This window comes from Arvicola amphibius, chromosome 9 (assembly GCF_903992535.2).
Source record: "Arvicola amphibius chromosome 9, mArvAmp1.2, whole genome shotgun sequence".
Classification (NCBI taxonomy): Eukaryota; Metazoa; Chordata; class Mammalia; order Rodentia; family Cricetidae; genus Arvicola; species Arvicola amphibius.
In genome coordinates, this window is record NC_052055.2 from 2205758 (window position 1) to 2233691 (window position 27934).

A 27934-nucleotide genomic window follows, 5' to 3' on the forward strand; every position below is an offset into this window, starting at 1 on the left:
GCATTTTTCCATATTCTTATATACACTTGTAGGCATTCTCTGTGTGTGGATTTTAGACGTTTTATGGGCATGGATTGCTACACTTCATTGTAGTTTGGCTCTCATTTCTGGAATGATTACTGCTGTTGAACAGCTTCTCATACGTTTTTGGTCTTTTGTACATTGGGCCTCTTCCCTGGCCTGTCGGATGTTTACATGCGTTCATTTGAAGACCTGCTGAGTCCTGTGTACAGATCTCTTGCCGTTGGCTTCTTTTCTGAGAGTTTCAACCACCAGTTCTCTCACTTCCACTTTGTCTGTTTGGTTTGTCAGTTCTGCCAGCTGGTAGATGGCTGCCTTCTTCTGGGTGTCATTCTGGAGTGGTTGGGCGTGGCAGTAGAATGTGACAGTTTTGAGAGTAATGTTTAATTGTTCTTCAAATTTCGTTGTCTATAGTCCTCTGTTAGCAGATTTCCAGGGTCTCGTTAAAATGATTTTTTTAGTTTCTTTTTTCTCACACAGGAGTTAGAACATGGTCTGGTTAGTCCATCTTGGTCCCAAATAGAATACTTTTATCATTACATAGGAGAAGCTGAGGTTGAGAGTATCCCGTTTCAGAAGAAACCTGTTGAGATTCTTGTGAGGAATTCATCTGAGCTCTTCTGTGCCGTCACCGTATGGGAGACTCATCTTTTCCTTTTTCTTTTTCTGACACTCTGCTGACTGCTTTAGATGGGTGTGGGGAATAATCAGTTGCTATACTACACCAGAGGTTGTGATATTGATTAATATTCTTTGGTGAATAAAAAGCTCTCTAAATTAAATGTGAATCTAATCTATGATTACAGGCAAGAGTTGAGAAATTTAGATAAGGGCAAATACTTGTTTGGAGAGAAGGAGTCTGCAGAGTGCATGTGTCACTTGTGGGTGAAGCTCCTCCTCCTTACTTGGGATGGCGCTCTTCCTCCTCCCAGCAGAGCTTAGAAGATTTTGTAGGACACACCTTTCTCTTTAAAATAAGAAGCTTATGGTATTAGGAATTATTTGTAAATTGTTCAAAAGGGTCTTGGCAATAAGATATGTTCAGGCAGATAACGTTTGTGTTTTTTAATAACAATTGCAAATTTGGAAGTAAATGTGTATTAGTTCTTCAATTTACTTGTAAATGGTTAATAAAGATAATATGTAAGTACAGATACATGCACAAAGCAATTTTCCCACTTTACATTTAAAACTGTTACATCATTTAACCTCCCATTAGCACTGTGCTTTCAGACCTCAGCAAACATTTTTTTAAAGGGCCAGATAGATGATAAATATTAGGCTCATGTGCCATATCATCTTCATGGCAGCTGCTCATTTTCCTGTTAGAGTGCAAAGTTAACGTAGACAGCGAGCAACAAGTGTGGCTGTATTTCAGTAAATTCCCTTTATACAAATAAGGTGATTGGCTCAGAGTATGTGGACTGAAGCATATGTTACCACTAATAAATTTATTTCCCTTGTCAGTACTTAAATTTAATCTTTTATAATTATATGTCAAGCTTTAAAATTAAAGAGTTGATGAACTTCAGTGTAGTTATATTGTTTTAAGATGGAATCCTGATTTCTGCATGTGTCCCTGAACTCACTGTGAACCCCAGACTGGTATAAAACTTTGTTTTTCCTAAACTTCCCTAGTATATGGGAATAGGCACGAATCACAATGTAAATAAAATCATTTTTAATTACATTTTAATTTTATTCTAAACCTCCTCCTTATTGTTTAAGACATTAGGGTAGAGAGACAGTAATGTCCACTACAGTCCTGCTTCAGTTGTATCAACAATTCATAATATTTTTGTCTATTCTGTATTTTTGGAATATATTCTGTTTATTTCTTTTTGTATCCTAGATAGTAATTGCCCTGTATTAACTGAATAATGTATTTGCATTCTTAATTGCTGTAGCTAGATACTCCAATACCAAATAATGTTTAGAAATTAGAAGTCTCCATTTTTAATCTTCCTATTCCTCATCTAATCTTTACATCCATGTTAAGCTTCTAACCTTGATGTTCTCTATAATACTTAGTGTTTCCAGCTCTCCAGTTTTACCTAGATCTTATTTTATGATTTTGTTACCGAGAGAAAACACACAATTGAATCTCCTATTATTTAAACCACTGTCAGATAGGGTAAAAAAATCCTTTGTACTCCAGAATAGTACTATTCCATAGAGTGTTCTGTGTAGTGTGGAAACAGCCATATTCTAGATTATCCTCGAATGCTCTAGTAAGTATCAAAAATATTAGGCAGGCTACATTTAAGATGAAGTTTTATCTTCATTTTCCCCCCTCAAAGGCCAACTTATTAGTGTGGGAAATCAATTTTAGGTTACTTTCTGACAAACCAGAGCCTTGGATTTTTGTTTGTTTGGTTGGTTTTAAAGAACAAAATAAAACAATAAAAATGTTCCAAGGATAACAGTTTTAGAGTTCTGGTACTTAAAATCAGCCATGCTTTTCAAAGAATTAAAACAAAAACAAAAACAAAACAAAAAAACTTGTAGCTAGAATAGAGAGTAGTGTCCTGTTAGTAGAGGCTGTTCTGTGATGTGTTCCACTAGCTCACAGGTGAGGGGTGAGGCTATGATGTTAAATATCAGATAATACTTGAAGTAAGAATTTACTATTAATAAAACTTTTAGTATGAAATGTTCTGTAATTGAACAGAAATACATAGTACCATCTCATATGTCTTCTGTTAAAGTGATTTTGAAAGGGTTAAAATATCTATTGGGTTAAACATTTAAGGGTTAAAACATAGAAATTTAAAAACTTAAAGACACTATAATGTGGATGACTCAATATTCTAATTGATTTAGAACATTATCATAATAAAAATGTTTATGAGAAAGACAAATGGCCACATTGGTATTAAAAAGATTTCTACTTTAGTGTCTGAGTAGGTGGAGATTAAAGGATCCTGAGACCTGATGTCTAGTCAGTCTAGCAGAATTGAAACCCAGAGAAATACTGTCCCCAAAATTAAGTGGAATATGATTGAGGAAGATGTCCAGTACAACCTTTGACCTCTACAACATGTGCACACATGCCCATATATGTGTGTGTGTACACATGCATGAGCATGCTCACACACAAGATTCAAATAAAATTTTATTAGACTTTCTGCATGAGTCTATAAACCAAAACACATGCATATAGTATTTTATTCTGTGCATTTGAAATTTTGCCCAGATATAGGAAATTGTATATATCTAGATTAAAATGCTAAATCACTATAGTATAATATGAAATAATAAAAAATCTGTGTCAGATGCAAGGAGATTGACAATCAACTTTGTAGTTTCTAAAACAGTGTTAGTTATCTTGAGCTGGTTGACAAGAGTAACAGGGAAGCACACAGATACATTTTCATTCTCTGACACATACACATGCGTGCACTCTGGAATCTAGTAATAATACATGTTCAGTTTACATTGTCTCACTGTGAATTCAAGACTAAGGGAAATATGTAGTTCTTTTAACGTGTGTGGGGATCCTAACCTTTTGACAATGTAATGGGCTAGAAAAAATTGCATATAAAAAGTCTCATGGTGTTTGCAGTTGTTTCTGATTTATGTGGGCCACATTCGTAGTTCTCTCTTTCGTGCTTGTTCCCAAAGCACCTGTGACACCTCTACCACCTTTATTACATGACAACATTCTTACCTTTATTGAGAAAACTGAGTTCTCAGTTACCAAAATGAACCAAATTTTTAGTATTGTGGTCAATCAGAGAATTCAAGTAGAACATGTCAGAAGGATGTGTCGAACTGGAGGCTTAGGGAACGATAAATGCGTTTCTAGTTTACTAGTGTTAGTCAACATTTGTATCTAGTTAATTGACAGCCCCAGTGATGACTGTAGAAGACAGGGAAGAATTCTCTATAGCTGTAGAATGACCTCATTACCACGCTGCTTTCCCTCCAGGTCCCACCCACTCACTCCTCATGGTTAATGGGTTCATATTTTACCTCTTGCACAAGATGAGCTACACTTTCTATGCTTATTACTTCTGCTTTTAAAAAGACAAAAGTGATCTGAATGGTATTTAGAGATAATATCTTATTTATTCACTGTGAAAGCAGCATTTCTTTTCTACTGCTGGGGTCTTCGTGCCTCAGAGTTGGGTTTCTGTCTGGTACAGTTTTCTTGTGGCCCAAGCCATTTCTCTCATAATTTATTGTAGGATACTCTCTCAGTCCTGTTTTGCTTGGTCTTGATTCTCTGGTTAGTGCTCAGGCCCAGGTCATTTGTGACTCTGTCTGTACACAAAGAGCACCGTGTGCTCTGCCAGCGTGCCTGTGTCACCGTCCTGCAGCACGATTGCAGGCGTGGTGTGCACCCTAACTACAGGAGTTTGTTGTTTGTGTCTGTGGAACTGTAGTAATTCTAAAATATTTTATTTTAGGTGCTGTATTTCTTTGTAGTGTACAAGGATTAGCAATTAACACTGACCCAGTATTGTATACGTGGCTCCTCTATCAACCACAGAAAAGGACAAGCAGACATATGCAGCAGGTGAGTGGGTCTGTAAGTTTTTATTCTAGCAAAATCAACTTTTCTTTTGTTGTTTGTGTTGGGTCAGATGCTGCTGTTGTTAGTGACTCAGATTAGACAATGCAGTTACGCCATGGAGTTAGGTGCTGAAATTGTTACTGATTCTCTTCTTATTTATGTGCCAGAATCTCTTGAGGCCCCATTTTATGCTTTTCAACAATCTGTGATTTTATTTATAAGAACTTGTGTTCAGCATAGTTTGGCTGTTGAAGAAACTTTCTACATAGTTGCTTATAAAGCAGAAAGATTGTCAGGACCAGTGTGGACAGTCCTATCTGTTGTTGCACTCTTTGGATTTATTTAATACATTTGCTTTGAACTTTAACTCTGGCGATTTGATAGTTCATGCAAAAAAAAGTTGTGACATGTATTCATTTAGAAGACTGTAAATTGCAAAGGAAGAATAGGTCATTTTAGTTTCTAAAATCGTTAAATGAAACAGGCTGTGTTACGATACGTAATTTTCACAAGGTTACTGTTGTCATTTTCAATGAAGTGACTTTTTTTACTGCAGTAACAATGCTAGTAAATAGCAAAAATTAGTCCTTTTGAGGTCATATTTGTGCTATATTGGATTTCTATTTATTGATGAACAGTTGTAATTTTGTAATATTCTATTTGAGATAATTTTGCCATCATTTTCCTGTGATAAACTAATGCGATTTAGTAGGAACAAATGATTCTGTAATACATAAGATTAATCTGTGCAACCCCCAGGAGCCTTCTGTTGTTTGGTGTTGGGGATGAGATTAAGGATTAATCTGTGCAACCCCAGGAACGTTTTGTTGTTGGTGTTGGGGAGTGAGCCTGTGGCCTCATCAAGCTGTGCACATATTCTCCCTCATTCCTAGTTGCCTTCCAGCTTCTCAGGCAGTGGTTTCTTAGAGTCTTCCCATTTCCTTTACACTTGAGTTCATTTCTACAGCCTTTCTCCTGTTTTATTATCTCATTTCAACAAGAGACCCAAGGTTATAAAAACGTTATCACTAAAAGCCTCCCTCCCTCTAGAATACTTAGTACATTTGAGAATATCAGAGTGCCGAAGGCCCCCTGTGTCCCATGTGACATGAGGCAAGAGGGAATTCTGCAGATGCCCTGTGAGAAGAAGGGGTCGGTTACAGTGTGCACCACAGGAGTAAGGCTGACCATGGAAGCTTATTTTCTTCCTGAATATTTGGGGCAAAGACAAAGAAGTGAAGAATCATGGTGTTGGGGGATTCTAGGCTGGAGTAAACTGTTCTAGACATTAGCAAAAATTAGAATCCAGTTCTCAAAACCTTTTGTCTGGAATCATGGGTCGTTGTCACTGATACTCCATTCTGAAGGACAGGAAGGAACTGTGTGAAACTCTCATGCACAGACCTGGATCTGAAAACGCTTGCTACTGAGTGCTGTTGGGGTTTCTAAAGGATTGTACCCATGGTAAACATGCTGAATTTGTATCTGCAGGAGGGTTGTTGTTTGGTGTCCCTCTACCGTGACCTTTCTCAGTCCCTCTATATTCATCCTTTCCTCTAAAATTTAGTATTATGTCTTTGTTTATTTTTATTTTTAGAAACATACTCGTTTTAATCCTTAATATGGTTATAATTCTCAGAGTGCTGTGATTTTCTCTTAGGTATAATTCATGATGGGCAGTGATTGATGGGTTTATTAGGCTACTGACTTAGAACTCAATCTCCTGCCTTAGTGTCTCCAGTGGTGGAATTATAGACATGTGTCACCATGCCTGTCTAGTATTTAAAGTGTTAAATAGATTTTAAGCATATTAACATAATACTAGATATATTGTTATAATCAGGTACAACAAATACTTGTTTTCACATTTTCAGTTTTTTTCTCATTCTTAACATAGATTTCCACTTCCCTTCACTGTCCTGTTGGCATGCTTTGTGGAACTGTGTTGTTACTGGGAGAGCCACACTGCCGCCAGCCACATGTGCCGGGCTATCCAAACACCAGCTCACCATAGCTGTCGATCCTTGTTTCCCCCAGCTGCACTTTACTCTCAGTTGTGGCTACGCCAGATTTAGATGGTTCATGCAGTTCCTTCCGCATTGAGCTTTGATTCTGCAAGCAAAATTAACTTTTTGAGGGTGGACGGTGGGGTATCTGACAGCCTTGTATTGGACCGTCACTGGCAGCAACATCAGACTTTATTCACCGTCCAGCTCATCACCCTGTGCTCAGGCGAGATCCGTAGTGCTTTCCTCCAGCTTTCTCTAACTCGGGTTGTGTGGGCCGTGCCGTGACTGTCACTTCCTCAGACAACGCCGAGGTTCTCAGAGTTCCCCCCAAAGAACTGGACCTGTCTGTAATCCACGGTGGTCGCCCCCCACCCCCCAACAATCGCTTCCACTGTCACGTTCACAAGGGAATTTCAGACGTGGAGGTTGGCCTCCCAGTACTGTGTTTATAATGTCCCTTTACAATTTGTGCTAACTTAGAGCGTTATAGTACTTTACACCAGAATTCTCAACCCTCATTTGAAAATATTGTATGGGAATTCCGTAAATAATAACATTAATTAATTGTTATTGCCGCATTGTTATGTTTTTCACTTTGTTAACCTCTCATTAACATAAATGTAAACTTTACTATTGAAATTATTGTATTGAAAAAATTAGTACCATTGTCTCTCAGTATCCTTGAAAGACTGTTGGTTCAAGGAACTAAAATGTGTTGATGCTTGAGTTCCCTAAGTGGCATATTATATATATATAGATATAGATATAGATATAGATATATTTTATATATATATAGGGTATAGAGTATTTCAACCCAACCTAATCATAATCCCTGCCATACACTTGAGTATCAATAATAATGCCTAATGCAATGTAAATGCTGTGTAGAATTGTTCCCTGTGTATTTTAGGGGGAAAAGGACATGAGGAAAAGACCCCTGTGAGCTTAGTAAAGTTGCATTCTGCCCCGAATTTGCTTGATCCACAGTTGGCTGAGTTCATAGCCGGAACTCATAGGTGAGCTGGTTCTGTCTCTTCTGGAGGAAATCCTCCAGTAGTGTTGTAACATAGTTCCATAGCCCATATGGGTATACTTTCCAGAGAGAGAGAGAAATTTACCCCGGCTTACAGAATACTGTCCTTGGTCCGTGGCTTCACAAAGATGGCTCGTTTATTCCTGACTCTCTTCCAGCAGCCTGTGGTAGCAGTTCCTCATGTGCCTGCAGTGAGGCAGGAGGAAGGAAGAGGAGCTCTCTGCTGGGAGTGCCGCATTGGCAAAGCAGCAGTCATACCAAGCCTCAGAATATGGCCAGCAGCCCTGTCAAAACAAAAACAGTCACAGGTATGTGTCAAGAAACAGACTTATCAGTTTTTGAGGATTAGTTTAACCTTATTATTCTTCCCTTGCTTTTGTTAGAAGATAACACTAATTATTAGGGTAGAAAAAAATTAACATAATTTACCATTGTATTGATAAGTTCTAAACGATTAGTCTTTATTCTTTATATAATCTAAAACAATGGTACAGTGATTATTTTCTCCTTCAGATTACTGGTGTGTTGCTGTAGCAGTGGTGGGGTTGCCCTGGGGAGGGTTCTGTCTTTATTCCTCCAGCTTTAGAACGCTCATGCTGTATGAGGATTCGTCAAGATTCGTAGATGCTAAATCCCATGGGCATAATGTCCTGATGGAGATTATGCATCCTTCGCTATCACTTTTGCTTCTCTTGAACGAAATACGGTAGCAATAATGTTTTTTGAGAACAAACATTTCTTTACTTAGCATTTGATTTTGAAGTTTTTATTAATTTACGGTGTTTGCTTTCTTTTTTCTATAATTAAAAATAGATTTTTCTTACATAATATGTACTGATCACTGTTTCCCTCCCTCTGCTCCTCCCATCAGGATCTATTCCCTTTCTGCCTTTCATTAGAAAACAAACATATAACAATTTTAATAAAAAAGATAAAATCTAATACATTGCAGTTGGATTCAGTAAACAGATGGAGAAGTGTCCAAGGTAATGCACAAGAAACAGAGACCCTCATGTTTGCAACACTAGAAATCCCATAGAGACAGTAAATTGGGAAGCCTCAATCTACCTGCAGAGGACCTGGTGCCGACCTTGCAGGTCCTGGGCATGCGCTTCAGTCTCTGTGTTCCTGTGAGCTCTGCTCGTGTTGGTTTAGAGGCCTGGTTTCCTGGTGTCCTCATCCCCTCTGGCTCTTAACACTCTTTCTACCTCCTCTTCTACAAGGTTCCTTATGCCTTTAGGGGAAACAGTTGATGAAGATATCCTTTATGGGATGCTTGGTCCAAGGCCTCTTTTTCTCTGCATAATGCCTGGCTGTGGGTCTCTATACTTGTTCCATCTGCTGTAGAAAGAAGCTTCTCTGATGATGGCTGAGCAAGACACTGGATATGTGATCTATGACTGTAGCCAAATGTCATTAGGAGTCATTTTATAGCTATGTTGTTGCTATTATTGTTGTTAGAACAGTAGTGTTTAGTTTTACCCTAAGTCCTTGGGCTCTTGTTTTTGGTTACCCAAACAGTGTTGGGTATGGATTCCCATCTCGTGAAGTCAAATCAGATTTCTTTGAACATACACTACACATAATAGCACGTGGTCCTCATTTTTATTTATATTGTATAATAAATTCATGAATTGGACAGTTTATTTGTAATTTATGATCATTTGCATATATTTCCAAATTTTAAACTGCCCTCTACAATGGAAGAATGAATTTTCCAACTCTTGTTTTTTTTTTTTTTTTTTTTTTTTTTAATGGGATGAATTTTTTTTTTTTTTTCAGTTTCCTAGGCAAGGCTCAACTTCAAACCATTCTCTCCCTTCAGTGACCTGTACTAAAAGGTTCATACCACAACATCAAGATTTATGCCTCATTTCTTACTAAAATTGTCATTTTTGTATTTTTTTTATTTTATTTTTATTTTCCAAGACAGGGTTTCTTTGTAGCTTTGGAGCCTGTTTCTGGAACTAGCTCCTGTAGACCAGGCTGGCCTTGAACTCACAGAGATCTGCCAGCCTCTGCCTCCCAAGTGCTGGGATTAAAAGTGTGCACCATCATCACCTGGCTTCATTTTTATATTCCTTAGCCACGAATGCAATGTTGAGTGCAAGTTATCTCTAATGAAATTATGTAGCATTTTTAGTTCACAGTGACCCAAGCATGGTGATACAAAACACTATGTTTGAGCTGGCTTTTCATTTTCAACAAGAAGCACCTGTGTCTTTTTTAATTCTGATGTAAGCATGCTAGTACCAGGTGGCAATGCACGTGCTAAAAGACTGGGAGCACAGTTAATAACAACACAGCAGCGTAAAATTTTCTGTACTCTCAAGAAAAAAGCTTGTCCCTTCCTAGCCAATGAACTGCTAATAAATATGATGCATTTGCCGGTGTTCAAAAAATGATGAAATATTTGCAATGAACACAAAAACTTTGGAAACATAGTAATATGTTGTGCAGTTGTTAACTAGAATTTTATCTTAGATGTTTTACATATTACCTATGATGTCAAAAATAAAAAATGGGCAGAATCTATGGCAAGGTTTAAGAAGTCAGTAAGAACACACAGAGAACATCATTGAAGAACTAGTAGGCATTTGAGATTTGACATTTAAAAAAATGACATCTTCATTGTATAGTAGGAGGGGAGGCCGCTTGTTCGTCCCAGCTGCACAGAACCAAAATAACCACACAGAACCTATATTAATTAAAACACTGCTTGGCCCATTAGCTATAGCTTCTTATTAGCTAACTCTTATATTAATTTAACTTATTTCTATTAATCTGTATATCACCACGTAGCAGTGGCTTACCGGCAAAGACTCGGCATATCTGACTCTGGCAGCTCCATAGCATCTCTCTGACTCTCCGCCCTTCTTTCTTCCATCTAGTCTGGGTTTCTCCACCTACCTAAGTTCTGGCCCTATCAACAGGCCAAGGCAGTTTCTTTATTCATTAATGGTAATCAATAAGCACACAGAGGGGACTTTCACACATCATCATTGAAACAGGGATAAAAAGAATGTACATTAGCAGGCTAACCCTCTGCATTGAGTCTACCAACAAAAGCTTATGCAGAGCCAAATATTGGTGCTTTTAACTGTTGTAGATTATACATTCATAAAAATTTTTCTCATGTTAAGCCCTTGACCACACATACCATGAGTTCTTCAATGAAGACAAAACATGGCATCTTCCTTTCTGTTTTTTCATGAGTTTACCATGTTATTCTCAAGTCAACAGTTTCTTTAATAGTAAAAGATTCATTCTGGTCATGTCGCAGTGTACTTTTTTAGGACAATTTTAATGGTGAAACTGCCAATTCAGTTAATACTGTGTGATTCTACAGTCAACTGATTTCTTGAATATCTAATTTAATAACTTGATTAAAAGCAAAATGAGTAATACCACTCCAGTCAGTATCCATCATAGCAGTTCATTTCAAAGTACTCAGGCCATCCCTTAATTTGGTTAAGGTTTGAATTTGAACAGGTATGTTTCCTAATTATAGTGTGGAATTAGTATTATGCATTAAAACTACATTTTTGTGGATTTATGTATTTCAGAAGTTACTTGCTTTAATCATGCAGTTTAGCTAAAGTTCCATTCTTTTATAATTAGATATTTAATTTCATTGCAAAATATTAAAGAACTGACATTAATGTGTAGTTGATTTTAGTCTCTGAGATAAAATGTAGTTGAAAAAATGTTTTTCTGCCTTAGAATAGAAAACAGTTGTCTTTCAAGAATTGTCTCCTTTGGAATATAGATAGAGACCTTATCCACTATAGATTATGATGAGCATTGAAAGTTCCAGTTCACCCAAATTCACTCCAAAGAATCAGTGAGTTTGTTGGACCTATTACAGAGCATGGTGAATAGAGACCCTGTCCCGTATAGATGATAATGACCATCCAACGTTCTATTCCTCCAGATTCACTCTGGAGAATCAGACCTATTACAGAGCATGGTGACCCTGAAGCAGCTTCAGTGAAAAGTTGCACCCACCGTGGGACAGACTCCCGCATGTTTGCATAAATGGAGCCCCAGTCCTACTCTTCTGCAGTCTAGATTGACTCATCGCAGAGACCATGAGGCCGCTCTAATTAGGGCAGAATTGCATCCAGCTGTTGAGGACTGTTGGATACTGAGAGTCATATAACAGTCCCTGCTGCTGCTTCTATGAACATGGGAAGATGGTGACTCCTTGGCTTGGGCATAGTGGCTGTACAACAGACTCACAGCTATTTAAATGATTTCTGACACAGCACATTTAATGTTAAAAAAGTTGAAAATATTGAAGCCAATAGTAAACTCAATCAAAGCTAGGTTTATCAATGTGATTCTTCCCCATTTTAAAATTATAAGAAAATTATTTTTATTTCTGAGTCAAATATCATTGAGGCACTGATCTATGGGCATAAGAGAATGTTCTCAGAATACTTTTTTTCAGTTTAATTACATTTTGGAACATTTTGCAGAAACCAAGCTAAGATATTTGCAGCTTCCAAATACAAGATGTAAATTCCAGTCTGATGGCAAAGGACTGCCTTTTTAAATTTTTTTTATTTCATTTATTATTATTATTATTATTAAAAATTTCCGCCTCCTCCCCACCTCCCATTTCCCTTCCCCGTCCTTAACTCCCCTCCCCCTCCCTTTCCAGTCCAAGGAGCAGTCAGGGTTCCCTGCCCTGCGGGAAGTCCAAGGTCCAACCCACTCCATCTAGGTCCAGTAAGGTGCGCATCTAAACAGACTAGGCTCCCCAAAAAGCCAGTACATGCGGTAGGATCAAAACCCAGTGCCATTGTTCTTGGCTTCTCAGTCAGCCTTCACTGTCGGCCACGTTCAGAGAATCCGGTTTGATCCCATGCTTTTTCAGTCCTGGTCGAGCTGGCCTTGGTGAGCTCCCATTAGACCAGCCCAGCAGTCTCAGTGGGTGGGCGCACTCCTCATGGTCCTGACTTCCTTGCTCATGTTCTCCCTCCTTCAGCTCCTCATTTGGGCCTTGGGAGCTCAGTCCTGCACTCCAGTGTGGGTCTCTGTCTATCTCCATCCATTGCCAGATGAAGCTTCTATGGTGATATGCAAGATATTCATCAGTATGGCTATAGGAAAGGGCCATTTCAGGCTCCCTCTCCTCAGCTGCCAAAGGAACTAGCTGGGGATATCGCCATGGATACCTGGGAACCCTTCTAGAGTGAAGTCTCTTGCTAACCCTAAAATGGCTCCCTTAATTAAGATATCTTCTTCCCTGCACCCCTATACACCCTTCCTCCATCTCCACCATCCCATTCCCCCAGGGTCTCCCCATCCTCCCCTCCTCACTTTTCTATCCACTTCTCCCCATCACCCCTACTGCCACCACAACCCCATCCCCAAGATTCCAATTTTTGCCTGGCAATCTAGTCTACTTCCAATATCCAGGAGAATACCTATATGTTTTCCTTTGGGTTCACCTTCCTATTTAGCTTCTCTAGGATCAGGAATTATAGGCTCACTGACCTTTATTTATGTCTAAAATCCACTGATGAGTGAGTACATACCAAATTCATCCTTTTGGGACTGGGTTACCTCACTCACAATAGTGTTTTCTGTTTCCATCTATTTGCATGCAAAGTTCAAGATGTCATTGTTTTTTACCACTGTGTAGTACACTAATGTGTATATATTCCACACTTTCTGTATCCATTCTTCCATTGAGAGACATCTGGGTTGTTTCCAGGTTCTGGCTATTACAAATAATGCTGCTATGAACATAGTTGAACAAAAGCTTTTGTAGTATGATAGGGCATCTCTTGGGTATATTCTTAAGAATGGTATTGCTGGGATCCTGGGGTAGGTTGATTCCAAAGTTTCCGAGAAACCTGCCACATCTGATTTCCAAAGTGGTTAGCACAAGTTTGCATTCCCACCAGCAGTGGATGAGTGTACCCCTCTTACTCCACATCCTCTCCAGCAAAGGCTATCATTAGTGTTTTTGATTTAGCCATATCTGAACAGGTGTAAGATGGTATCTCAAAGTTGTTTGATTGCATTTCCCTGATCGCTTAGGAGGTTGAGCATGACCTTAAGTGTCTTTTGGCTATTCGAACTTCTTCTGTTTGAGAATTCTCTGTTCAGATCAGTGCCCCATTTTTTAAGTGGGTTAATTATTTTAAAGTCTAGTTTCTTGAGTTCTTTATATATTTTGAAGATCAGACCTTTGTCTGTTGCGGGGTAGGTAGCCCTTTTGTCTTAATGGCAGTGTCCTTTGCTTTACAGAAGCTGCTCAGTTTCAGGAGGTCCCATTTATTCAATGTTGCCCTTAATGCCTCTGCTGCTGGGGTTGAACATAGGAAGTGGTCTCCTGTGCCCATGTGTTGTAGAGTACTTCCCACTTTCTCTTCTATCAGGTTCAATGTGTTCAGATTAATATTGAGGTCTTTAACCCATTTGGACTTGAGTTTTGTGCATGGTGATAGATATGGATCTATTTTCGTTCTTCTACTTTACAGTTAGGCCTAGCACAGCTTCACATCCGCAGATAACATGCTGCAAGCACACTCTGCTCTGAGAAGAACTGAATGAGTGGGACTGGGGTATATGCTAAAACAGGCTAATTACACATAAGCCATACTAGACACTTAACAAGTAGGACTGGGGTATACGCTAAAATAAGCTAATTACATGTAAGCCACAGTAGACACTTAACAAGTGGAACTGGGGTATACGCTAAAATAGGCTAACTTACACGTAAGCCAGACTAGACACTTAACAAGCACAGCACCGAGGACCAACCCAGGGCCTACGCATGCTAAAGAGGTGCCCTAGAGCAGAGCTGTATATCCAGCCCATGAGTTTTTGAGATGGGATCTTGCTCTGTAGTTCATCCTGGCCTGGAACTTGTAGTGTTGCAGTCTTGGCCTCTGGTCTTCCTAGTGCTGGTGTCACAAATTTTGAAACTCTGCCTTACTATTTTGATTTTTAGCCTAGCATTTATTCAACCAGGGGGATGAATTAGGATGTGTATAATTTTGACCAGCTCAGCTCTCAATTGTATAATTTATTTCTCAGTTTTAACTGTTTCATTGTAAATTTTTTCCCAGAAATCCATTAACTTGAATCATTGTAAAAGTGATTTGAACTATAATGTCAGTTAACTATGAACTTCTTTGAAAACACATTGTGGTGTTGATAAGTACATTGCAAGTGTCTCAAATATGAAGTTCTTTGAAATAAGTAGGTTAGTCTAGTTTTTATATGAATTGGCAAGAATTCAGCAACAACTCAAGTTTGTTAATACAGTCTTTTCACTCCCTCTTAGCAGTCAGAACAAGATGATAGTTTCCAGATGAGATTCTGAATGTCACATAGTGATGACATCCATTTTCCTGGTTGGCTCAGCATGAGATGCAATTTTGCATGCCATGTCACGCTGGCTAGCAGAATCCAAAAGCCATTATTTCCCAAGGGGCTTTCAGCAGTGACAGCGTTGGGTGCAGTTTGTGTTGCGGTGAAAACTCCCAGGCACTGTGGCCCTTTTGTCACAGGTCTTAGAGCTTCACAATGAATACTCGAGCCATTAGAGATAGAGAGGAGCAGAGGCAACGGCCATTTTCTCTGTCATAAGTAAGAAATGGGAAATAATTTGTAAATAAAGGATTAAAACCTGTAGTTTTGACACTAACCCCAATTCAAATCAAACTAATCACATACTCCAATTTACTTCAATTATAAAACAATGTTAAAGTTATTCCTAATATTATGCTATGTGCCCAACAAAGATATGTGGGAGCTCTTTAAAATTGTACACACACACACACACACACACACACACACACACACACACACCCAACAGGTAGAGATCACGTTTTTGTGTGTTTTAGATGTTAAAAACAAAGTGTAGATTTGAAGCAGAGTAAAGCTTATTTCATCTAACATTTTCTCTCAGTCCCTACCTTGAAGGTCTTGTTTTCTCCCTTGGGCCCTAATCATATGCAAATTCTTTTAAGTCCATTCCATGGCTTCTCAGATAGAACACTTGCTGTTCAAGCCTGATGATCAAGTTCGATCCTTTGGCCCCAATGTGATAGGGAAGAATGGACTCCATGCCGTTTCCCCCTATTATACACATGCTGTGAACAAGGGCATTGCACATAATGATAAAATAAAATCCAGTATGTCAATGAATGTGTGCATAATACTTAGTTCACATTAATACACTTCCTTCTTGTTTGTTATCTCAACCTGCTTGTAATAACAGCATTTTCTTTTTCAAAGCTGCTATAGAGCTATTTTGCTATAGCTTTCTGCTTAAGTGTCTTCAGTGTTCCTCAGTCTGGGATGTGTTGTGACCTATGCTGTCTTAGATACTTTTACCCCTGTACCTCTCTCTGTCCTGCCACTTGACATGTTTCAAGGCTACAATCAAGATTCCTGCCCCAGTGGCTCTTGATTCTTTCTGCTCTATCTCAGCTTTGGTGTTTAGGATCTGTGGTCTCTGCAGAGTTGTCTGTATCACAGTGTAGCTTTATTGCAGCCTCAGTGTGAACATGCAACATGTATACTTGGTCCTGCATGTACCATTGTCATGACAGCACTGAGGAAAGCTGCCGAGATGCCTTGACTCACTTTCAAGACTGTGATGAGCTGCAGTGTTTTTACTACGTGTGATTCTTTCTGCTGTAATGGGTGCATAGTAGTTTAATTATGGAAAACAAGGATTTTTAAAGTATTTATTTGGCATGAAAGTTTCAAATTATTTTAACTTTGAGTTTTAGCATGTTAGAATGTTTGATTTAAAAGATTGCTGTTTGAGTTGCTGAGTGAGTTTCATGAAAAAAATATTTCAGTGGATTTTGGTTTAGGATTAGGACAAATTCTAACAGTTTGAATAGTATCTCAGCATACATCTGACATTTCAAATATTTTCGTGGGGTGGTTTATTCAGCATTGATAATTAAAAGTTCAAGTCACAATGCACACTGAGGACATTGCAGTTGGTCTTCATACCTGTCAGTTGTTTTGTGCTAACATAGGGAAGCACCTCTGTATCAAAGCATGCACATTTGCTTTAATATTTGTAAGTGATAGAATTATGTATACCAAAAGATTGTTTCTAAATAGAGTTCTCCATGTTCCACTGTCAGTAGATGTTTGATTTGTATGCCTGTGTATCTGTAATTGGTATTTGATTTACTGGATCTGAGTGGCAGTCTTCCAGGGAGTATTGTGTGGCGGCAAACACAGTAGCCACAAGGTAACTTTATGGTTGGGGTAAGGGCTGCGGCTTTAGGACAGCTCCCTGTTAGGTTTTCTTTAGCTAATGATGTTGTCAGGGCTGATGTTGTCTGTGCTATAATGCATCACTGTTCCCCTTTTCTCATCAACATGAATGAGGAATAGAAATGTGCGTCTCTCTTGACTGCTGAAGCGCTCACTGAGAGGAAGGTGGAGGAGAGCTCCTGTGCCAGGCTGGTGCCAGGCTGCCTGCCCGGCATCTGCCCTGATAGCCAACTGTGCACTATAAGATAGGCTCCTTACACAAAGGGTTTTTATTTTTAAAATAATGTCAAAATATGCTAATAGGGAGATTTCAATAAACATGTATATTAATTGTTCTTAAATATTAGCTGATTATGGGTTCAAAACAGTATTTTCTGCATAGGTTACCATACTAAGTGCTTTATAAAACTAAATCAAGGAAACACATACGTTCTTTTAGTTAAATTAATGTTGTTGTAATATCCGGCCTGTTTTGAGTGGAGGTCATAACTGTATAATTGGGTAGTTAGAGGAGCATCTTTAAAGGAAAACCTGCTGGAGGCTTGAATTTTCTTCTTGTTGGAAATCATCCCGCATCTGACTGATCTTAGTGATGACACCTCCCACTTTGTGGACTTGAGTTGATAGGTTACATGACCTAGACAGAAAAACTTACTGTTGAGAGTGTTTTCTATGAGAACTGAGTTGTGTCAGCTGATTAAATGCTTTTTGAGTCTCTGAGATAATAGATTAACCTTGGGTTCATGCGAATCTCTAACATCAAGATTAAACCATTTGAAATTACATGTTATTATTTTCTCCATAGGTTTTTACATAATGAAGACATTAGCCATTTTATTACTGAAATCATTTTGCAAACCTCCAGAATCACTGACTAATTGATAACAGATTTCCAGATCCGTTGAACACGATAAAGGAATGTTTTGATATGATAATGGACTGAAATTTTGTGGCAAAAATGTTGTCTCATAGTTTTGCGACCTAAGCATTCTTTTAGGTATTTCTGTAAGTGAATGGATGCATGTGTTTCTGTACTTCATTTGTGTGTGTGTCATCCTTCATAAACGATGCATGTGTTTCTGTATGTACATGTGCGTGTGTAAGCCTTGGGTTGGTGTCATCCCTCATGAACGATACGTGTGCTTCTGTATGAATAGTATTTTGATAGGAAATATAAACATTATTAGCTTGCTTTGGTGGATCAGACGCTGACACCTGGCATGCTAACGTGCTTTTCCTTGCCATCTGTGTGTGCTCAGCTGAAGCACTGCATGAAATTGGTTCCCATACAGTGCTTTTTCACAGCAATAAATAATAAATATATTAGTAAATAGTGATATTGCCTCCCTAAAAACAATTATCTATTTTATTTTTGAACTAATAAAATTTATGAGGTGGAATTACTTTATTAATTGCTGAAAGAGAAAATAAATGTTTCAGATTACACTGTGATAAATGTTACTTTAATAGTCTCCATTAAGAAAAAGTAAATCATTTTAAGAATTATTTGTTGTATGATAGAAATTTGATATATCCTCTATGCATTTGATTAAATAAGATATCATAGTGCATATTTGAATTACAGGAAATGAACATATAACTTGAAAGAATAGACCGTGAGGGCTTTGTGTGTAGAATCTAACATTTCTGTTGCCACCTCTGTCTACTGACTTGGGATAAGTTAATTACCCTCCTTGTGGTTGGTTGCTTTATATAGCAATCTTGTTGCATCTGGATAATAGTGCATTTCTTCTGGGCTGTTGTGAGTTTAGTGGTTGATTATTTGTATGTGCAGTCAGCAGGTGTTGTAGAGGTTTCAGTAATGGATATTGTTTGATATTAGCAGAAGGTTATACAGAATATCCTGTCCGTAGAAACATGCTGAATTGTAGAATTTGTTACATAAAAGTGAACTGTTAAGTTTTAGAAAATATGGTAAATTGAAATTAGCATATTAAAAATACTGTACATTTGTATTTCTAATATCCACATCGTTTTTAATGATAAATGTTAATTATGTTTTTCTTACTTGCACAACGCTTCTAGGCTACAGTCTGATTTTAAAGACTTGGGGGCTGGAGAGATGGCTCAGAGGTTAAGAGCATTGCCTGCTCTTCCAAAGGTCCTGAGTTCAATTCCTAGCAACCACATGGTGGCTCACAACCATCTGTAATGGGGTCTGGTGCCCTCTTCTGGCCTGCAGGCATACAGACAGAATATTGTATACATGATTTTAAAGACTTAGTGATTTTAAGACTTTTATCATTTGAGGATTTCCTACGTGACTCCTGTATCTGCATTACTTCCCTACACTTCCTCCTTTGAAATCACTGTGTCAGAGAAGGCAGTGTGTACGTGGACACGTCATCGTCAGGAGGAAGTGCACTGATGGATTCACTCCAAGTTGTAAAAGTTGTTACATAGCAGCGATACTTTTCAGTAGTTTATTTACCGTAAACCTCTGTGGAAATCTTTCCTATTCAGATTTCATAAAAGATTTTCATTAAATTGATAGAAATTTAAAATATGTTTCAGTTGACACTTTCTTGTGCAAAGAGGTCCCAATTAGTATAACATTAATTATATGTTAAGAAAATCAAGATAGGCAATTGCTACAAAGGAAGTTATATCCAAATGCACACAGTTAGAGTTACAATATTCACTTTTGACGTTCTTCTGACCGACCCTCAAAGGTGCTTATGACTTGGCTTTTTTTTAGTTTTCCCTTGCTTTTCTTTAATAGATAAGCTCTCACTAAAATTTATACATAGTTTTAAAATATCTTTGGGTTATATCACAATTTTTGTTTTTTTCCATTTTGGAAGATATTAAAATATGTTTTTGTCAATGCTTTGAACTATGCCTCATCTTTACCTAGTTGAATTATAATTTTTATTGAAGGTAGTAATTCGGTATTTTCTGTATTTCTATCACCTTTATGTACTTTTATTCTTCTTTCTTCCCTCTTCCATTTTTTGCCTATAGATTTACTTTTTGTGGTTACATGTCCAGTTTGTTTGATATGAATCTATTAAGATAAATGTACATAATTTGCATGTAGCTTAAAGTAATCCTTTAGTTCTGATGAACAAAATTTTTATTGATTGTGGAATATCAACTTTATTTTTTTATTATGACATAAGATTTTTATGTATTTTGTCACTATCAAATTTTTTTAATTGAGAAATTCTGTTAGTAAGACGTCGTCATCTGAAGGTTTCATTTATTGGAAGACCCATTTTCTATCACTTCATGATCATGAACTAGGGCTCTGCTGTGTTTACTGGCTTAGTGGTCTGTGCTGAGACCTCCATGACGATACAGCTTCGTACCTGTAGATCAAAGGGTGCCTCTCTGTGCCACCCTCCCTCCAGCCATCAGTAGCCCTAAGGGACAGAGTCTTGTGGCACCTGTGATCTCAGGAGGTTGCAGTGATTTTAAGCAGAAGGAAACCGTCTCAGAAATCCATTCAGGCTAGCTTGTGAGGCTGCAGTAACTGCGTTTGCTAACCACCAGCCGTTTTTACACTTAGAGTCCCGAGCACTGTCGGTTCCCGTGAAGACCATGCTACACATTCATGAAGGTCGTAGAAGTCCTGAAGAAAGAATGAAAGAATTTATTGGAATATTATGGAATGCAGTGAAGAGCCTCACACTACAGGTAAACTTAAATATTGGAATTATTATGGCTTTACATCTCACAGTCTTATGCAATTTTAGCATATTTAATTGTGATATAATTTTTCTGTCAACTTTCCCGTGGTCTGTCCTGTCTCTTGTACACTGGTGTAGTATGTTTATTACAGACAGCATTTCCGTAGTTTGTCTTGTGTTTATTACACTGATGAACTTGGTTTATTGCAGACAATATTCCCATACTCTATATCATGTTCATTGGTACAGTTTGTTTTTTGCAATCAAACTTATGTTAAAAATATATCTTTTATAAGAATGTGTATATTTTGAAATGTTTCTTTAAATTTAAAGCAACTCATTTATTCTAAATAAATTTTTAAAAATACTATTCAATAGATTTCAAAATTGATTTTGTGAATCAACCTTCTCTCAGGAGGAAAATCTGAGAAGTATCAAATTAGTATATAAACTCTGTTAATCTTTTTCTTAATTACAAATTAAATGTGAAAATTATTATCCATATCTTTATGTATATTAACTTTATCCTAATTTATTTTGACTTTTTAATGCATATAGCACAATCTATTTGTTGTTCAACCTACAGTATTTTGGAATTGGCATTTTTTTCAACACATTTGGCATTATTAAATCTAGTAGGAAAAACTTACCTTTTTAATAAACATAATTTTTTATTAATTCTTTGGAAATTTCACATCATGCACCCCAGTTTCTCTCATTTCCCAGTTCCTCAGTATCTACTCTTTACCCTTTCAGTAAAATTAAAAAATAAAAATTAAAAAAAAAAATTAAAAAGAAAGTTTAAAAAATCAATTAAAGCATTAATTTAAAAAAACCCACTTTCCTCCTCATCTTTCGCACTTGACTGTCACCTATTCATTTTCCTCAGTGGCTCCGAGAACTCCCGAGTGTCGTTAGTGTGACCTTTTGTCCAAACAGCTTTGCTGTGATTGTTGATTGCAATGAGTCGTTGGTCTGGTCAAGGCCTTCGGCTTCTGCCATACATCAATACCATGGACCCGCATTGAAACTCCTATGGGATCTCCTGCTGTTGCCCCAATTTATGGAGATCCTGTGGCTGTGGCTGTTGCTCAATTTATGGAGATCCTGTGGCTGTGGTTCCACAGGACCAGTTCCTCCACTTTCTCCAGCAGATCACAGATACCATGAATGTTTGTTGGGGTGGGCCAACTCAGAGCCCTAGATGTGGACCTGAGTGTTAGCTAAGTTGGTCAGTGTGGGCCTTGTCAGGACCCCCCCCCCCCCCATACACCCGCAGGGAGGAGCAGAGTCGGCTCTCCCTGCCCATGCCATTGCGGTCGGAGGGTGGGGTCAGCTCTCTTGGGCCGCAGGCCAGGTCTCCCCTGCAGCAGCCAGCCTTTGTGTTTCAGCAGGTTTGGCAATACCAGAATCCTAGAAAATGAGTTTATATAGTACACATGCACACAGACACACACAGTGCCCTGACATGAAATGTCCTCTGTGGAGCCCCTCTCAGAGAGAGCCTTTTGAAAATTCTGGGACTCAGAAAGGCATGTGAGTATGTTAGGCTACACTGTGGACACTCACTGCCATGTCCCTGATGCATTTGGAAACTAAAGCTGCTTAATATTCTGTTACTGTGACAAAGTACTGGAGACAGTCAGCTTTAGGAAGAATGTGCTGCCTTATTGCCTTCGGACTGTGCTGGGCACTACACTGCAGCAGGAGGCGTGGCAGAGCAGAGCTGCTCAGCCCACTGCATCTGGAAAACAGAAGAGGAAAAGGACCACATCTACCACTCAGAGGCACATCCCTGCTGACTTCCTTCAACTAAACTAATGTAGCTATGCTCTCACCAGTGGGTTACCCACCATCCGTGGACATCAGCACAAGTGTTTAGGGAGCATTGTGTATCCACACAATATTATAGTGACCCAGATGAATAGTCAGTGATTACTGGAAGAACTAGTTGACAACATTCTGTGGTCTGTAATGCATCAGTTAACAGAAACAACCAAGTAAGCTAAACCATGTCACTAAGTACTAATATCAGAAGCTTTTATATCTACAAGTTAAAAAGTAAACAATTTGTGTTTTATATCATACCCAGGATGAATTAACAGAATCAGAAGCAAGCAAACTAAATGAACAACAACAAAATCTGTAGTTACAGAACACTAGGGTAATAAGTCAAGTTAATAACCACGTGACTCAAGTTTAAGTTAACTTCTTGGTTTTGTTTGTTTTTTGTTTGTTTGTTTGTTTTCCAAGACAGGGTTTCTCTGTAGCTTTGGAGCCTGTCCTAGAACTCGCGTTGTAGACCAGATGGGTAACTTGTTGATTTAGGGAATGACAGTCTGTTGAGGAGAGGTCCTCAGCATTCTAGTTTTGGTGTTTGAGTAGTAATGTCATTTAAACATTGAGTGCAGCTTTTCAGGACTAGAAGAAAATACAGTTTGATTTATATGTGTATTCGAAATGACTGTCAGATATACTGGTACTTTAGAGTATTCCTTTCTAGAGTCAACGAACAGAGTTATTATAGAAGTGTTATTTGGGGAATCTTCCCAGAGATGCTTCAAACAAGGGAAGTATGAGAGGAAACTCACTAGGTTAACCAGCAGAAGAGGAATGTCCCTGAGAGAAACTCATGAGATGCGTGGGAGGTGACGATTGAAGGGCTGTGTAGTCCAGGAGTCTTCAGTCTCCAGAGTCACAGCAGAGCTTGAATGTTAGCTCAGCTTTCTGCTGTCATCTGTCTATGAAATATACCATTAATATGTAAGGTTATTTCCAATTTACCGTTCTTGTGTGAAATTTGTCTGTTGTTTGATAATGATGCAATGACCTTACTAGCTGTATTTAATCTCATTTTATTGTCAATTATTCATAAATAGAGATAATGGTTCGTTGTTTATTTTACATGAAATTAGGTGAAATACACTTAACAAAATTTATCACCCTTATGCTTTCAAATGCGTATGATTCCTCATTTTGAGTAATTCTATTTGCATATGATTATATCATTGCATAAGTTATCTGGCTCTGACCTACAGACTTTAGTTCCTGTGTTCCAGTCATGATTTTGTGTAAAACCTACTGTATATATTTAAACATTTCCAGATGTTAATGTATCATATAAGTTTTAGAGGTAGAATTATATGTATTCTGATTAAGTAATTAAAATCTAAGTTAAAATATTGTTTGTAAAGCAAGCATTCTCCATTTTCTAAGATATTTTATGGACCAAAATGTAAACCAGAGAACTCTGAACCATTCATCAGATAAAACTGATCATCATAACTTTAAAGCCATCAAAAAATTATTCTATTAGCAGAACTTGGAAGAAATAAATGTATTTGCTTTCAGAGTTTATGGAAAGTTGAGTTGGGAGCCAAAGTTGATATTTGTTAAGACCATGTTATTTTATTTAGGGCAGTAAAACTTAAGTATAAATGCATTAACAATATTTATATAGGCCTGTTTATTTTTTCAAGTGGCAAATAGGGCTTTTATACATCCTTATAATGGTTATTTTGTAATAGTGCATGTTGACTTTGACGTTTTTTCTGGGTTGGGGATCTTTTAACAGATTATATTAGGCTCATTTGTTCTTTCCCTGCTTTTTTTTAAATCTGAGAACCATGGGTTCCAATATTATCAAAGATGATCTTACATTTCAGAAATTTGCAATTTTTTATTCTGCAAACACATAATTAACAATGGCATAACGTTTCAAAAATAGAAATATTCTGGCCTAGAACTATCTAAGAAAGGAAAGCATTTTAATTGCTGTTGAACTCCGCTGTTTTGCTCATGTATTTTGAAGTTCAGGTTAGTGTCCTTCAACATTTCAGTGTTTGATTTGTTCCGAGTCTCTGACCTCTCAGCAGTTCTCTGCAGAGAACTGCTGTCAATCATACTTTCTCAAGTAAAGCACCGTAAGCAGTTAAGCCAGTGCAATCGAATTCTCTCCTGGGGAATTTCAACCCACATTGTGGCCAGTGATTAAATAATCATATTTCTTGATGTCTGGTGAACTCCCTGGCTTATCTTCAGGATCAGCATGAGTAGATAGATCTTATGGGCAGATGAATAGTCAGTCACGTTAATTATAAAAGCAATATTTATAGCATCCACACGGACAGTTCTGTCTGTGCATGATAGCTTGTTAGCAGGGGAGAAATCTGAAATCAAACTCTAGGAATTTCCCCCCCCCCCATCAAAATTGAATGGGAAAAGTATGGAAGGTATTCCATGTTTCCCTTTGAGGTTTTATTTTGTTTTATTTTTATTTGAAACTTAAACTGCTATATATTTAGATTCCATACCAAAGTATTTCCATGACATATTGTGCTAACTGGTTTTATGTCATTTTGACACAAGCCAGTGTCATTTACAAAGAAGGAACTTGAGTTGAGAAAAAGTCCCCACCAGGTTTGCCTTTGTACTAGTCTGTGGTACATTTTTCTTGACTGATGATTGGTATAGAAAGGGCTAACTCACTGTGGGTAGGAGATATAAGACAGCAGGATGAGCAGGCCATGAGAAGCAAGCCAGTGAACAGCTCCCTCATGGCCTCTGCATCTGCTCCTTCCCCAGGCTCCTGTCTTGAGTTTCAGACCTAAAGTCTCCTAGTGATGAACTGTGACGGGGACCTGTAAGATGAAATAAACTTTGTCCTCTCCAAGTTATCACAGCAGTAGAGACCCCAAATAGGAAACAGACTAATAAGAGAAGGAATGAATTTGGTTACACTTGTATATACTTGTTTTGTTATGGCATAAATAGAAGGCTGATAATTTTGAAAGCCCATGTATATAAATAGGTAAATAGTCACATTTTAAAGTATGTGCATCATGTATATCTTTTTAAGTCTTTGAAGGCCAATATATTTAGTCTCACGAATCGTAAACAGTGTTTATTTGTGGGTTTAATTGTTTAGCAATGTTCAGTTGACATCTTTCTGTCAATGTTGTATTTTCCCTAAGGAAAATGATTTGTTACTTATACCACAACTCTACTTGAACTTGTCTGACTAATAAGTGAATTTTATTGATTGTACTAATAGATTTCTTCTGTGGGGAACAAAATAGTGAACAACATAAATGAAATGTTTTTCATCTATGGCGGCAAAACTTATTTCCTTATTTCACAGTTATTTGTTGAGTCCCTAGTAAATGCTGGGCGCTGTGTTATGTAGTGTGGGACAAACGAACAGCATAGTGTTGACTTAGAGTTTATGTTCTGCCGGAGGTTTGTAATGGTCACAAATTCTCTGAAATATTGTCAAGTAATTTTTTATGATACAAGAGTCTCACATATTAATGAAGCTCTCTAACATTGTGCTTTCTCAGTCTTTATTGTAATCTTTACCATATCAGGACTATTTCTTTTGTCCTTGTGTTATGAGTTCCAGCTCAGAGCATTGGGTTTTTTTCAAGCATTTTTACATATTAACAGTTTAGTTTTGCTTTTGCAATTAACATTTATTTTGACACAGAAAGCCACACAATAGTGTTAAAAACAATATGCTGATTATACAAAGTGTCTTACATGTAAGTGTTGGCAAGAAATAGTTGATTATTTCAATATTTTTCTTTTAAGAATATTTTTAATTCCTCAAGGATTTCATATAAAGTGTTTTGATTATATCAGCCTTCCAGATCAACCAGTCTCCAAACCCATACATCTTACTGCCTTCATTTTTAAACTTACTTTATTCTTCATCAAAATATAATTATATATTTTCCTTTTCTCATCTTCTTCTATCCCTTCCATGCCCCCCTGCCTGCTTCCTCTCAAATTCATGGCCTCTTTTCGTTCTTGTTACATATCTGTCAGAACATTGGTGTTAAAAGGGCACTGCTGAAAAATCATGAATTAAGCACTTTATGATGCTCATTTTTTCTTAAATTTAAAATTATTTCTTAAAGAATAACAGATATTCACATAGAAAATGTCTTTTTTATATCATTTTTAAGTAAATACAATCATTCCTAAAGTTTCATTTCAAACGAAGGCAGCATGTTATTTGGCAGTAGGAAGCAGTTATCTTCTAAGGGTGCCCAGCACAGCTCTAGAAACATTTGGTGGGCACAGACTCCTGAAGGTGTTCAGGTTAATGTTTAAACACTTCTCTTTAAGTGACTTGCCATCACATTTGTACAGCACATAAATCACAAAAATTCTCTGTTTTTTCCCTTTCATCATTGAAAATAAATTCTTTCCCTCATAAAATATATCTCAATTTACAGTTTTTCTCTTCTCTACTCCTCCCAGTTCTTTTCTACCACCAACCTCGCATGTTCTCTGCATCCAGTCCTTTCCAGTGTTTAGGAAAGAACACGCTTTCTAATTTGGGAAGTCGCACATATAGAGCTGGAGAATGACATGGCATAGATCTGTTTTAATAACACATAATCTTGAAATTAAAGAAAAGAATACATGCAATAATTTCATGTGTTAAAATATGAATACCAAACTTCTTTTCTTTATTGGTGTGTACTGTTGTATCTGATCCCTAACGACTAGCCACTGACCTAGTAGAATTAAATAGAGGTGGTTCTACTTCAAGAATTTGTAATAATCCCCTTACTTTCACCCATGAATGTGTTCAATGTTGGCAGAAGAACATGTTGCTACCAAAACTGAAACAAGATCCTTGAACAGAAAGGATGTTGCCATGGAAAAATGAAGTAACACTCAGCGCAGCTGCATGCATTAATGAGCAGGATATTTTTTTAAAGATCATTTGTGTTTGGTGTGGTGCAGAGGGTCCCAACCAGGTGGTTCCATGAACAAAATCTGACCCCCGGACATCAAGATGTCTTACTGGCAGATTACTTCATTTTCTTTCCCTTGGATTGTCAGTTCCTTACATTAATGCAAAATTTACAGCTGCACATTTATGCCGCGTAATATAAATCACTCAGAATTTTACATTAAACCACAGTTTAGACACATGGTTTAACAGTTATTCTAAAAATGTAAAAAGATTCATGTGATAGCCTCAGTGTATAGAACACATGTCACTTCATAATAATTTTGAGTGCTTTACATTATGTGTGTATAGATTCTAATCACCAACGGAACCCTCATCACACGCCGCGTCCTTTAGAAAGCTCATCTTTAGACTTTTTATCTTGCTCATGCATGGCTTTACTCTTGATTTGTATACATTACTACCTTTCCATGCTAGGAAATAGTTGACATTTAGTTAGTAAGTGGCATGTTTTATGATTTTTGGAAATTAGAGTGCAATTAAAATTGTATTTCTAGTTCTAACTTGTGTGTGTGGTCCACATGTTTTTAATATTAATAACAATTGACCTCACATTGAGAGATTTTAATCATAACATCAGTATCTATATGAATTGTTAATCTTGATTCAGATTTTGTTCTTTTAACCTGAATTAGCAAGAATGCTCACTTAGGTTATGCTATTGTA

At 37.5% G+C, this 27934-nt stretch overlaps 1 protein-coding gene across 1 annotated transcript in view; it reads left to right on the forward strand.

Annotated features, from left to right (window-relative positions):
• The window catches only part of Vps13b (vacuolar protein sorting 13 homolog B), a 467803-nt gene that overhangs the window by 160192 nt on the left and 279677 nt on the right, over positions 1-27934 (forward strand). Inside the window, 5 exon segments of the mRNA XM_038343548.2 lie at positions 4434-4543; positions 7741-7776; positions 7778-7855; positions 7857-7890; positions 20382-20509. Coding sequence (XP_038199476.1) covers positions 4434-4543; positions 7741-7776; positions 7778-7855; positions 7857-7890; positions 20382-20509 — 386 coding nt within the window.